General features: G+C 43.6%; 1 protein-coding gene across 1 annotated transcript in view; it reads right to left on the bottom strand.

Annotated features, from left to right (window-relative positions):
* Positions 1-2,363: 2,363 nt before the first annotated feature.
* maco1b (macoilin 1b) overlaps positions 2,364-14,183 on the bottom strand; it is a 36,088-nt gene continuing 24,268 nt past the window's right edge. Inside the window, exons 4-11 of the mRNA XM_084144374.1 lie at positions 13,191-13,314; positions 12,373-12,551; positions 11,699-12,230; positions 6,670-6,828; positions 5,288-5,470; positions 5,045-5,165; positions 4,710-4,884; positions 2,364-4,568 (exon numbers count right to left, since the gene is read on the bottom strand). Of these exons, the coding sequence (XP_084000500.1) occupies positions 4,366-4,568; positions 4,710-4,884; positions 5,045-5,165; positions 5,288-5,470; positions 6,670-6,828; positions 11,699-12,230; positions 12,373-12,551; positions 13,191-13,314 (1,676 nt within the window). The 3' untranslated portion in view covers positions 2,364-4,365. The remainder of the gene's footprint in view (positions 4,569-4,709; positions 4,885-5,044; positions 5,166-5,287; positions 5,471-6,669; positions 6,829-11,698; positions 12,231-12,372; positions 12,552-13,190; positions 13,315-14,183) is intronic.

Here is a 14,183-nt window from a genome sequence, read left to right as displayed (position 1 = left end):
ATGTGGATAGGACTCATGAGTGTCACATTCACTCATTCAGCTCCTTCCCAGGCCATAACAAAAGCTCTTTCTTCTTCCCTAGATTCATGAAGGAAAGGTGACTGTTTTTCCTCAATATAAATATTTAAAGGTTGGTTCTGGTTGAATCTGAATAATGAAACTGAGTCCCACACATGAGTATATGATGACTGTTTCCATTTTTATAATATCTTTCATAAACCAACATCCATAATGGCGACGCCAGGACAGCGGAGTCACTGACCACCTTCTGGAGACACTTGAAACCCTACCTCTTTAAGGAATACCTGGAATAGTCTAACAGTGGTGGTTGTCCCACTGGCTATCCTATGTTGAATGCACCAATTTGTAAGTCGCTCTGGATAAGAGCGTCTGCTAACTGACTTAAATGTAAATGTAAATAACATCCTTACGTTGTACCTCAGCACAAGGTGCACTTTCCACATTGGATTTCCTTGAGTTTAAATCATCAGTCATCGCCTATTCACATTGTGCACTCAAAAAATTGGCACTTCCATATTTCTAGGGGAGATGACAGGCTACAGATAAGAGTGCTACAATGTATTGTTTTCCCAAGTGCATAAGCATAGCTGGGTTACATACAGTACAAATGACAAAGAGCTCATTTGACATGAATCAGATGCTACAGATCAGTGAGCAAAGCTTTACCTTGTATGAGCAATAAAACTAGCATCTAATACCAAGGGTCTCTGATCACTCTGGGGATGACTAAACCAAATCAAAACCCAGATTCAATAGATATGTCTCTTGCAATAACACATACATCTCCTTCAGATGTACAGTTTCATGATTTGCACTTATAGCCATACTTTGAAGAAAGACTGGAATTTTCTAAAAGTTATAGGTACTGCCAATAAATCTGTCAGCTCCACTGAGACCCTGTTCAAAGTTTGAGCATAGCAGAAACACCTAGCAAAAAGATTAAAGGAATTCATATTTTTCAGAATCAATGAATTTAGCAGTGATGGAAAGAGAGAAACACAGTGGACCAGGACAGGTTCAGGTGAGTAGGTAGGCAGTCACTGACGGCAGATATTTCATATAAGATGCTAATGCAGCCAAATCTAGCTCTGCTGGCAGGGGGAACTGTAAAATATAATTATTAATGTATAATGGCATTCATGTATAATGAATGTAGTTACTACTTAACTATAATTAATACACATCATGTTTGTTTAATAGATTCAGTTTGACAGTATAACTCTTGGCCATTGTCTTAATCTGTTGTAAGCAGCAAGTCTATCCACAAGAGTACTGGTTGTCCCCTCATGAAGAAATAGACCTACCCCACGTTATTCACACCAATGGCCTCTACTATTTCACATCATTGGCAGCACAGTAGATAATATCAATTTAATTGTTTCACATTGCTCTCATTTCCAAAGGCAACATTTTATGACCAGAGCAACCGAGTGTATTTTTAATCTGGTAATTTCTTCTTTGACATATGTTTACATCATTTAGCAGACGCTCTTATCCAGAGCGACTTACAGGAGCAATTAGTGTTAAGTGCCTAGCTCAAGGGCAAATCGACAGATTTTTCACCTAGTTGGCTCGGGGATTAGAACCAGCGACCTTTTGGTTACTGGCACAACGCTCTTAACCATTAAGCTACCTGCTGCCCCAAATGTTTATTAGGTAGGCAGAGCGAAAGAGAGAAAATGTAATGCTGTCATTCCTCAACTTTATTTCCACGGTCTGGCCATAGCAGACAAAATAATCTAAACAAATCAAAATGCTGAGACTAAATTTACATTGCATTATGGCTTCATGCTGTTTACTGCATACTTTGCCAGATTCAGATTGCTTGAAAGACCCATTATAATCTACTGTATGTCAAATCCGAATGGTAGATGTGCCAAATGGAGATGTTAACTTGGAACAAGTGCTATAAAGCACTCATGATTAAATATGACATGCAATTAATTCTTAGAATTCTGGGGATTAAGGCCATCAATATATTATCCTTGCGCCCTCCACCAATTACCTTCTTAGGTCTACCAGGCCTGGCTAAACAGCCTATTGCACAGAGGCAGCTAGTTTATTAGCTGTGATTTAATGTGATTTGATTTAATCTCGGATGAGATTGTTTTTTTTACAAAGACACACTGATGCACGTTTTAGATAGACAAACCACGCAGCTGAACATGAGTGAGCAGAGGTTACAGAGGCTTTGTAAAGCTAAAGAGATGGACATTGCCTCCTAGTGGGGGTGAGATTACAGTAACATTTAATTGCCCTTTCAGACGTCACAGATCACTCTACTGCCTGTTGATGTTTAAGTATTACGTTATAAAGGACAAGAAAATAAACTCCCAATTGAGAAAATTTGCAAGAAAAGAATTTATTCCTTGTAAACCTCAAAGAGCGAGAGCGCAGCCAAGGTCAGACCTGGGGAGAAACAGAGCAGTGACTGCGGGCATAGAAAACAAAAAACGTTTTATACTTTCAACATCAGTTGAGCCAATGACACGCAGCACTGAGCAAAAAGTTTTCCCATATACAGTTGGTCATAACCACACACACAAAATGACCATTTCAGATGACTGCAAAACCATGTCAGACTCAAGCTATTCCTCCCAGCAGGATATAACAATACCAAAAAGAGTAAGGAAAAAAACTGTATACTGTTCTTAACAGGCAGTTGCCAATACTGTAACATTCACAAAAATAAAACATTTCCTAGTCCCTTACTTTCAACTACGTAAACAGTCTACTACAAACAGGTGAACAGTTTTCCCACCTGCTTGACATACTTCAGTCAAGTCACTAAGAGGAGGACATTTGTCAAACACATCAGCCAATGTATTTGCAGTACATTCCTGGATAGCACATATTACTAGAAAACAAGCAATCGTTTCTTGGCACATGGGCTGAAGTTGAGTATTCGGCAATAAAAGGAGCCCGATGAAGAATTTTCTATGCAAAATTCAGTGGAAATAAATTCTGTCTCTTGTTTGGCATTTCCAGAGCCTTGGTTCTTGTATACATTGCACAAAATCCATCTCAACAGTTTTCCCTGTCAAACAGCTTTTTTTCAACAGTGCAATTGAAGTCAAATCAATAAAAACATAAGTAGGGACAATATTTAAACCAACAGAAACAGAGTTTACAGCAGAGAGATGTGTTATAGTTGGATGCAGGGGAGAGGCCATGCTGGGAGCTTGGGACCTGTTTGCAGTAGACTTCGTAGTGGCTAACATTACCATATCAACGCACTGTAAAGGAATAACATGACTATGCTAAAACAGACTAATTGGCCATATCGTCAGAACTGTTGAGCAAGTAGATAGGCTATCTGTTCTGAACCTAAGGTTAGGGTCCGGGTAAAACTGTATTTGTGGTTGGAAAGCCCTGTACTTCAGCCATTTCTAGCATAGCCAGATACTGACTTCCACCACTGAGGCCCTGTCTCAAGGCACTGTGATCATGACAATTTGTGAGACTATTCTGGGTTTAAAGAGAAGGCATATTATACATTAACTTCTCAATACTGTTTTTGCTTAACACTCTTTTGGACAGGATCGTGGAAATTAGGGGGCTTTGAGGGAAATAAATGTAATTTTGCAGTTGATACTCAACATTCAGGGGTTGTTGAGGATGGTTTACTTTGACCTCTTGTTAATAAAACAAATAATGTCTTGGTACAGCTCTGTTCTCATCTCAAAGTGATTTTTCCAACTTTTTGTGAAACAAGTGAAAAAGGAGAGACACAATCCACTTTTTAACATAACAAAACCAATACCACGAAACACAAGAACAGCCAATGGAAGATTCAATTTGGTCTCTGATATTCACAACTGAAAAATAATATTGACAAAACAGGGCTAGAGTCCATGCCAACGTTGCTCTACATTCCTTTGGGCATACTGATGGTACCTTCTTACCTTAAAAATAAACTGATATCTGCGCTCAGCGATCAGAATTTATTACATAGAAATAAGGGTGAGCACTCCTGCTAGCAGAGATCCACATCCCAGCTCTAAAATAAATAAAATCAACGGAATTCCCCAATCCCAAGGCCAGAGACCAAGTAACTGGTAACAGGTGGAGTAAAGGGGGGGAACTGAAACACCCTAGATAAGATACACGCCCAATTCTGTGAGGTTTCACTAGACATTTACAAGAAGAAAAATAACTGGGAATTCCTAGTCGACATGAGATGTCCCATAAAGTCTTTTTTTTGTTTTAACTACAACAAATACAGTCACACAATACAACATTCTTCGGACTCCCCAAACAAAAACAAAAAAGTTCTCAGCCGCAGACATGACAAGCAGATCTGGAGGTGGGCTTGAAAAAAACAGAAGAGGATGGAGGGAGCGTTCACTTTTTGAGGGGCTGGTAGACAGAGGCATTGGGGTCCAGGCCAGAGGGACTGGTGTCCATGAACTTGGAGGAGTAGTGGGGGGCCACAGGAGTCATGTTGCTGCTGTCAGCTGTGTAGGAGATGCTGGGCATGACTGCCATCACCTCGGCTATCTTCTGCTTCAGGTCCTTGATCTCCTGGTCCTTCTGCAGGATCTGACCTAAGAGAGACAGACGCACCCAGCAAGAAACTTTCAGATTAGACATTCATGTCATGCAATCTATTCTACATCAATCACATTCAGTAGGAGATAGGTGAGACTAAAGCAGTATTGCAGAAGGGACCAAGGCTGAACACTGACCTTGTGCAATCTCCAGCTGTCTTTTAGCGTCTCCCAGTGCTGAGAACAGGTCCAGTTTGATGCGGGTCTCTGCAGACAGGCTGTTCTCCAGGTGCTGGGTCTTATCCTGCATGGCCGACAGCGCTGACATCAGCACTTCTGTGTCCTTCTCATTCTCCTTATACTTGTGGAGCTCCTGAGAGAGGGAAAGAACATCAGTACAAGTGGCATTGTCTGTGTGCCAGTGTACAGCAGGTGTGCATGAGTCAACATGTGTTCATTTAACTAAAAATGTTCTTGACATCAAAAGTCTCCAACAAAACATACCCGAGTCTTAACTTAACAGTGATCCTCACCTGCACTGTCATCTCCAGCTCTCGGATCTGGTCTTCTTTGAGCTTGATGTCCATGGTCAGCTTCTTACACTCAGTCTCCAGTTCCGTGATCCGCCTCCTCAGCGTATCTGTGCACTCCCCCCTGTGGAGCAGACAGAGAGAGGGGGATCGCACATATACTAACAGCAGGGAATAGCTTGAAACTGGCTAACAACAACAACTGATAGCTGATAATGTATTTAAGGGGAACTCTGGAGCCTTTACCTGGATGCTGCTGCTAGTGCGACGGCTCTAGCTGTGGTGGCCTCCTCCAGTTTTTTGCGTTTCTTCTCGTCTGAAAGCTGTTTCTCTGCGTTGGTGCGGGCCTCCTGCTCAACCTTCAGCCTCTTCTCTAGTTGGCCCACGGCCTGCTTGTCCTTCTGCTTGGCCTGGACAGCGTTATGGAGCCTGCACACACACAGCAGCCACAGACCATGCAGCACCACGTGAGCCAGCAGCCAGTGGGACTCCATCCCACCCCAGGGTGTGTGTGTCTCTATGTGAGAACAATAGTGCTAAAACCTAGCCATGTTCATGAGTGTAAGTAACCACTGAGTCTATGCATTGTGGAGTATGGTCAGTTAGATGACAGAATGGCTGGTCAGTTTGGTAACCAAGCCAACGGCCCACCCATTTCTCAGTACTTCAGTAATCCTTAGCCTAGCATAATCCAACAGTCTCCACCAACAGACAGAACAAATGAGTGAATCAGGCTCTGATGAGATTGAATAGGAATCAGCTGGTCATTAGGGGTAGGCTGGGAGGACCTACTTGTCACCTCCCCTTTAATTGCATCACATGATTAACTGGCCATAACAACTGAGTTTGTGTCTGTATGTAGATAACTGCCATATTAGGGTGGTCCTCACTTCCGAAGCTGTATCACATTAGTGGATACTCACACTGCTCTCAGGGCAGGTCTGCCGGTTTTGACGAGCAGAAGTGACTTTTTATAGCAGGTTAGGATAATTAACATGGCAGGTTAGGAGAATTAAGTTAAGGTTAGGAAAAGGGTTAGCTAAAATGCTAGAATTGTCCCTGACGTGACTCGAAAATACCTAGCTACAACCAAGCCTGCCCTGAGAACAGTCTTGGTTTTCACTAATGCGATCCTGCGCCTAGGACACCCAGGAATCCTTTTGGTCAATAATGACTGTTAATTGGACAATTAAAGCAGCCAGATGCATAAGTGCTACCTCTGCTCCAGTCTGGACTGCTGTGATATGAAGCCTGCACTGAGAGGAGCAGTAGACTCGATCCTAATCTGTAAAATCCACTATTTTTATGATTTAACAAAATCCATCCTGTCAGTCCTCCCCCACTCCTGAATGTCTTAGCACAGAGTTATCCCTCCATTTCAAACTAGCTCTTCCTGACCCTGGACAAAGGCATTTCGACAAGGGCATTCCAAGCTAAATCCAGTGTTTTGAGTCTCCTGAGCTTACATGAAAAAAGCTGTATGATAACCCTTTGGTCCCAGCTAGGTCCCCCTGAGTTTTTCCTGACTACGTGACCTGACAAGGAAAAGCTCCTGGTCCTGGTCCTGGTCCTAGTCCCAGCAGGTGATCAGATCCAGTCATGCATGACCTTTGACCTGTGCCACTCACTTGTTCTGCAGCAGCTCGTTCTCTTGGCGCAGCTGGCCCAGCTCAGAGCGGATGGAGCGCTCAGCGCTGCTCAGGGAGCCGATCTGACTGCGCAGGTCCTGCTCCACCTGTCTGCTGGCCTGCAGGTCTGCCTTCAACTTCTTCACATCCTGCTCCAGCCTGCAGGGTTGGAAGGTGGAATGAAATAAATGGAGAAGGAGGGGATGATGAGGAAGAGTGAAGCGGACGGGAGAGGGAGGAGAGAGACAATTTGATGAAGATACGATAAGATGTACTATATTAGTCCATATGAGATGGAAATGTCTTCTGCTTTTCCCCCCCAACCCCTCTGACACACACACACACACACTATATACAGAAGTATGTGGACACCCCTTCAAATTAGTGGCTTCAGCTATTTCAGCCACACCCGTTGCTGAAAGGTGTATAAAACTGAGAACAGCCATGCAATCTCCATAGACAAATATTGTCAGTAGAATGGCCTTACTGAAGAGCTCAGTGACTTTCAACATGGCACCGTCATAGGATGGCCACTTTTCCAACTAGTCAGTTTGTCACATTTCTGCCCTGCTAGAGCTGCCCAGGTCAACTGTAAGTGCTGTTATTGTGAAGTGGAAACATCTAGGAGCAACAACGGCTCAGCAGCAAAGTGGTAGACCACACAAGCTCACAGAACGGGACCGCCGAGTGCTGAATCGCGTAGGGCGTAAAAATCGTCCTGTCCTCGGTTACAACACTCACTACCTAGTTCCAAACTGCCTCTGGAAGCAACATCAGCACAAGAACTGTTCGTCGTGAGCTTCACAAGCCTAAGATCACCATGAGCAATGCCAAGCATCGGCTGGAGTGGTGTAAAGCTCACCGTCATTGGACTCTGGACCAGTGGAAACACGTTCTCTGGGAGTGATGAATCACGCTCCACCATCTGGCAATCCGATGGACGAATCTGGGTTTGGCAGATGCCAGGTGAACGCTACCTGCCCCAATGCATAGTGCCAACTGTAACGTTTGGTGGAGGAAGAATAATGGTCTGGGGCTGTTTTTCCATGGTTCGGGCTAGGCCCCTTAGTTCCAGTGAAGGGAAATCTTAACGCTACAGCATACAATGACATTCTAGACAATTCTGTGCTTCCAACTCTCTGGCAACAGTTTTGGGAAGGCCCTTTCCTGTTTCAGCATGACAATGCCCACAGCGAGGTCCATACAGAAATGGTTTGTCGAGATCGGTGTGGAAGAACTTCACTGCCCTGCACAAAGCCCTGACCTCAACCCCATCAAACACCTTTGGGATGAATTGGAACGCAGACTGCGAGCCAGGCCTAATCGCCCAACATCAGTGCCCGACCTCACTAATGCTCTTGTGGCTGAATGGAAGCAAGTCCCCACAGCAATGTTCCAACATCTAGTGGAAAGCCTTCCCAGAAGAGTGGAGGCAGTTATAATAATAATAATAATAATAATAATAATAATAATAATAATGCCACTTAGCAGACGCTTTTATCCAAAGCGACTTACAGTCATGCGTGCATACATTTTATGTTATAGCAGCAAAGGGGGGACCAACTCCATATTAATGCCGATGATTTTGGAATGAGATGTTCGAGCAGGTGTCCACATACTTTTGGTCATGTAGTGTATATACACAAACACACATTAGGTTGGAAAGGCTGGAGCAGAGGGCTTCCGCAGTGCAGCACCCAATGAGCAGTTTAGGGGGGATACGTTCCTTGCTCAAGGGAACATCGGCAGTAGGCGGCACCTGAGACATTGCCCGCTTCTCTAACCTCGAGGCTACTGCCGTCCGGTACATGATGTTTCTGCATAGTGCATATAGTAGCTTTGGATCATCCACAGTTCTTGGTTTCATCTGCTCATAAGACTTTGTTTCAGAAGGGCATTCTTTGTACTGCATAGCTAATTTCTAACCTGTCTTTTCTGTTCTGCTGCTGCTGAGTGGTTTTGGCATTTGGCTGTGACTGAAGCCTGTTGTTCTGCTGTCAAAGCCTCCTGCTGATGGTAGATTGTGGCTGTTGGCCATTTGTTTTTCTTGGCCAAAAAGATCATTGCCGATTGATAGTCACCGGTGGTTTTTCTTTTTCATGATGTTCCAAATTGTTGTTTTAACTGTAACCGTTTTCTTTACTACGGTTCTTGCTTTAAGTTGTCTCGTCTTTCACCTTCAAAATGGCTTGCTTTTCTTTTATGTACAGTTCTTTGGTCTGTTTACTTTTGCCTTTGGAGTCAGAAGTTCTTTAAACAAAGGCTAAAAGACTAGACATCCACAGCTTTGTTATCATTATGTGTACAATCAATGCAAAAAGCAACAACTCACCAATAAGAAACACCTGCTAGCCAAGTGTCTATTCAGCCATATTTGTATACGGCAAAAACACAATGTACCAATAATTTAAGCCAGGGAAGCCACTAGTCAGAGTGTGGCAAATGCAGGGCACATATTACCCTGAACACCATGACAACTTGCCACACCAGATTTGACTTTCGTCTTACATTTCCACCCACACCACTGTGTCTGTAGCTGACCTACAGCACTACCATACACCCAGCTGAACAACTACAGACACAAACAGGCTGACACAGCCATACCAAACTCAAGGTTCTCATTTTCAGCCAGCATCTTTTTGTGGCAAACCATAGATTGTAACAGTCCAAGTTTCTCCCACCCCAGCCCACACAGTGGAAACAGCTCTACTTAACGCTTATCTATCTGGAGCCTGCACTGCAGCAGGGTCAGTTTGAGGTGTCAGGGACTGCCTCCAAACTCACATGAGGGGAAGCATCCCATGCAGCCATAATGTACGAGCAAGTTACTGACATTCAGCATGCTTCGGCTAGGTGAACCAAACGAGTGTGCTCGCAAACTCCCTTAAAAGACCTTCGCTTGAAAAACAAGAAAAAAAACGGTAATAGTACAATAGTATTTTTCAAGTTAAAACATTTGCATGAAAACTAATGGATTAGTCTCTCGTTGAACACTTCATTGAAGAATCCCTACTGTTGACCAATCACCGACGAAGGGGCGTAGACTTCGGCTACCAACTTCGGCTTGCCTTGAGAAAAAATGTAATGTGCACAAACAACTGAAAAAACCCTTGCCGAAGACCAAAACATCACAAAATGTCATAATACAGTTGAAATCGGAAGTTTACATACACCTTAGCCAAATACATTTAAACTCAGTTTTTCACAATTCCTGACATTTAATCCTAGTAAAAATGCCGTCTTAGGTCAGTTAGGATCACCACTTTATTTAAAGAATGTGAAATGTCAGAATAATAGTAGAGAGAATGATTTATTTCAGCTTTTATTTCTTTCATCACATTGCCTTTGGGTCAGAAGTTTACATACACTCAATTAGTATTTGGTAGCATTGCCTTTAAATTGTTTAACTTGGGTCAAACGTTTCGGGTAGCCTTCCACAAGCTTCCCACAATAAGTTGGGTGAATTTTGGCCCATTCCTCCTGACAGAGCTGGTGTAACTGAGTCAGGTTTGTAGGCCTCCTTGCTCGCACACGCTTTTTCAGTTCTGCCCACACATTTTCTATAGGATGGAGGTCAGGGCTTTGTTGTCTTACCTTGACTTTGTTGTCCTTAAGCCATTTTGCCACAACTTTGGAAGTATGCTTGGGGTCATTGTCCATTTGGAAGACCCATTTGCGACCAAGCTTTAACTTCCTGACTGATGTCTTGAGATGTTGCTTCAATATATCCACATAATTTTCCTTCCTCATGATGCCATCTATTTTGTGAAATGCACCAGTCCCTCCTGCAGCAAAGCACCCCCACAGCATGATGCTGCCACCTCCGTGCTTCACGGTTGGGATGGTGTTCTTCAGCTTGCAAGCTACCCCCCTTTTTCTTCCAAACATAACGATGGTCATTATGGCCAAACTGTTATTTTTGTTTCATCAGACCAGAGGACATTTCTCCAAAAAGTAAGATCTTTGTCCCCATGTGCAGTTGCAAGCCGTAGTCTGGCTTTTTTATGGCGGTTTTGGAGCAGTGGCTTCTTCCTTGCTGAGCGGCCTTTCAGGTAATGTCGATATAGGACTCGTTTTACTGTGGATATAGATACTTTTGTACCTGTTTCCTCCAGCATCTTCACAAGGTCCTTTGCTGTTGTTCTGGGATTGATTTGCACTTTTCGCACCAAAGTACGTTCATCTCTAGGAAACAGAACGCGTCTCCTTCCTGAGCGGTATGATGGCTGCGTGGTCCCATGGTGTTAATACTTGCGTACTATTGTTTGTACAGATGAACGTGGTACCTTCAGGCGTTTGGAAATTGCTCCCAAGGATGAACCAGACATGTGGAGGTCTACTATTTTTTTTCTGAAGTCTTGGCTGATTTCTTTTGATTTTCCCATGATGTCAAGCAAAGAGGCACTGAGTTTGAAGGTAGGCCTTGAAATACATCCACAGACTCAAATGATGTAAATTAGCCTAAGCTTCTAAAGCCATGACATTATTTTCCAAGCTGTTTAAAGGCACAGTCAACATAGTGTATGTAAACTTCTGACCCACTGGAATTGTGATACAGTGAATTATAAGTGAAATAATCTGTCTGTAAACAATTGTTGGAAAAATTACTTGTGTCATGCACAAAGTAGATGTCCTAACCGACTTGCCAAAACTATAGTTTGTTAACAAGAAATTTGTGGAGTGGTTGAAAAACGAGTTTTAATGACTCCAACCTAAGTGTATGTAAACTTCCGACTTCAACTGTATATGCACGAACTGTTCCGGCCGGGAAGCATGCAGACGCCTTAATGAGTGAGTGTGTGTATGTGGCCTCAAGCAAGCACAGCTGTTTGTGTATGGATGCATGTGTTCTCGCTACTGTACTAGTGCCGTAGGCTTCTCTAATGGGTGTGTGTTAAACTCGCTTAACCTGGTGCATGTGCTGTACATACTGTGCTGTGTACATAATATGTGCTCTTATCGTAAGAGCACCTTCAGCCTGCTCAACCAGGTGCATACAGTATGTGCATCTGCATATAAGTGCTCTTACCGTACGTGCGCCTCAGGCTTGCTCAGCTGATTGTTGGGGATGCAGTTGTCCGTTGGGTCCCTGTGGGAGCCCGCTGCTGGACCCTTCCCCACTGCACACTTCTGCTTCTTCCCCGAGGAAGAAGGGGCTGACAAGGGGACGCTGCCATTGGTGGCGCTGTGTCCGCGGGGCGAGGAGTTAATTGCGGTGTTGCCACTAGCGTTCTTGTAGTTTTTTGAGGAGGAGGATGAGGAGGAGGAGCAGGAGGAAGAGGAGTTATCCTCCTTTAGCAGCAGGTTTTCTGTGCTGCCCACCAGTTCTATGGTCAGTCTCTTGTTGTTCATATGGTTCTCCATGTACTCCATCTCCTGGAGTTTAGAGTCTACCGATGATGGCAGGATGCTGTTGTGTTGTTTTTTGGCCTCGCGGCCCTCTTTCCCTTTTTCTCTGTACTCCAGCTCCGGCAGCGGTGCTGGCGTCTTTTTACTGGCGAGTGCGCCATTCTGTGAGACTGGGGCGGAGTCCACATCGGATATCCCTTTAGCTGCTGCAGCTGAATGGAGGGTGAAAGTAAGAAAGGAGAGAGATTAAATACATATTTATTAGGAGTCGGACAATCGCTTGGATCATCACTTGAACCACATCCTTTTCTATGGTATCTGGAGCATCTGTTGCAAGGCATGCGTGCATCTCACCTTCCTCTGCCTCCCTCTCTTGTTTCTGTAGCATCTGTTGCTCTGGGGGCAGGGCCTGCTGCAGGAGCTGCATGTAGAACTCATTCTCCTTCTGCACCTCCTTCTGCTTTCTTAAGCGCATCTTATAGCTGACGTAGCTCTTGAAGCCAAAGCCCAGCGTCACCACCGGGTAGCCAATGCTACAGAGAGATAGATCAAGAACAAAGTTCAGACAACTCATCCTGCCTGATGTATCCCCAAGACAAACTGGTTCACAAGTTGAGACAAGCATAGGTACTATGAAAAAAAAGCCTTGAGATGAACATCACTGTCGTAAGTAAAGCTAGAGGAATTACAGGCCCTAATATCCTGCATTACTACATAGCATGTATTATGCGCTGTAATTGAGCTGTTATCTAAATCCACTTAGAGGTCTTTAAGAGTACTTAGATTATAAATGGAGGTCTTTCCCACCCAACAGGGGTGTATGACTTTACAGATCTGGGGCAGAAATATTTCTTAAACCCTCTCTTAGAAGATGTATGATTTTTCATAATTCTACAGATTGAATGAAACCAGCACGTTATCTCGTTCTCTTTTTGGAGAGTGGAGTCTGAGGGGATATCCAGCAGTCATTACTTGTGCATTATGCCTAACAAGCAGAAATATTGGTTTTCTGAGAGTGAAATGGGGCAGAACAATCCCATCCCTTTCTTGGCCTGTGGGTCTGAGAAGGCTTCTTCCTCCCAGATAGTCTACACCCAGACCTGCCTTCAGAGCATGAATGAAACAAATACCAAAATATTGTTTTTGGGTGGGGATTTCCTTTAACAACTTACCAATGTGCAGCAAATGGGCGACACAAGTCGACATGGAAGTTCTTCAGGTCTTTGAATCTGATGGCTGCCTCTATGTACACAAATAGTATCCAAAGAGACACTGTGGGGAGACAGACCCCTCTCTCTGTGAAAGCAAAACAAGGTGTGAGAACAGGAAAGAGACTACTGGTCATGATAACCACACAACTACATGCATCAAGATACAGTGCCTTCAGAATATATTCACACCCCTTGACTTTTTCCACATTTTGTTGTGTTACAGCCAGAATTTAAAATGGTCACTGGCCTACACACAATACCCCATAATGTCAAAGTGGAATATGGTTTTATAAATGTTTACAAATTAATAAAAAAGCTGAAATGTCTTGAGTCAATAAGTATTCAACCCCTTTGTTATGGGAAGCCTAAATAAGTTCAGGAGTAATACATTGCTTAACAAGCCACAAAAGTTGCATGGAATAACTGTTTGCAATAATAGTGTTCACATGATTTTTGAATGACTACCTCATCTCTGCTACTCTGTACCCCACACATACAGTGCATTTGGAAAGTATTCAGACCCCTTGACCATTTCCACATTTTGTTACGTTACAGCCTTATTCTAAAATGGATTAAAATCGGGGGGTTCTCAGCAGTCTACACACACACACACACACACACACACCACCCCATAATGACAAAGCATTTTTTTTTTTGCAAATGTATTAAAAATCAAAAACTGAAATATCATATTTACATAAGTATTCAGACCCTTTACTTAGTACTTTGTTGAAGCACCTTTGGCAGCGATTACAACCTCAAGTCTTCTTGGGTATGACGCTACAAGCTTGGCACACCTGTATTTGGGGAGTTTCTCCCATTCTTCTCTGCAGATCCTCTCAAGCTCTGTCAGGTTGGATGGGGAGCGTCACTGCACAGCTATTTTCAGGTCTCTCCAGAGATGTTCGATCAGGTTCAAGTCCAGGCTCTGGCTGGGCCACTCAAGGACATTCA

The sequence above is a fragment of the Coregonus lavaretus genome (genome assembly GCF_964263955.1).
Source record: "Coregonus lavaretus genome assembly, chromosome: 27".
Taxonomy (NCBI): Eukaryota; Metazoa; Chordata; class Actinopteri; order Salmoniformes; family Salmonidae; genus Coregonus; species Coregonus lavaretus.
Note: the sequence above shows the minus strand (reverse complement) of the source record. Positions and strands in the feature narration are given on the sequence as shown.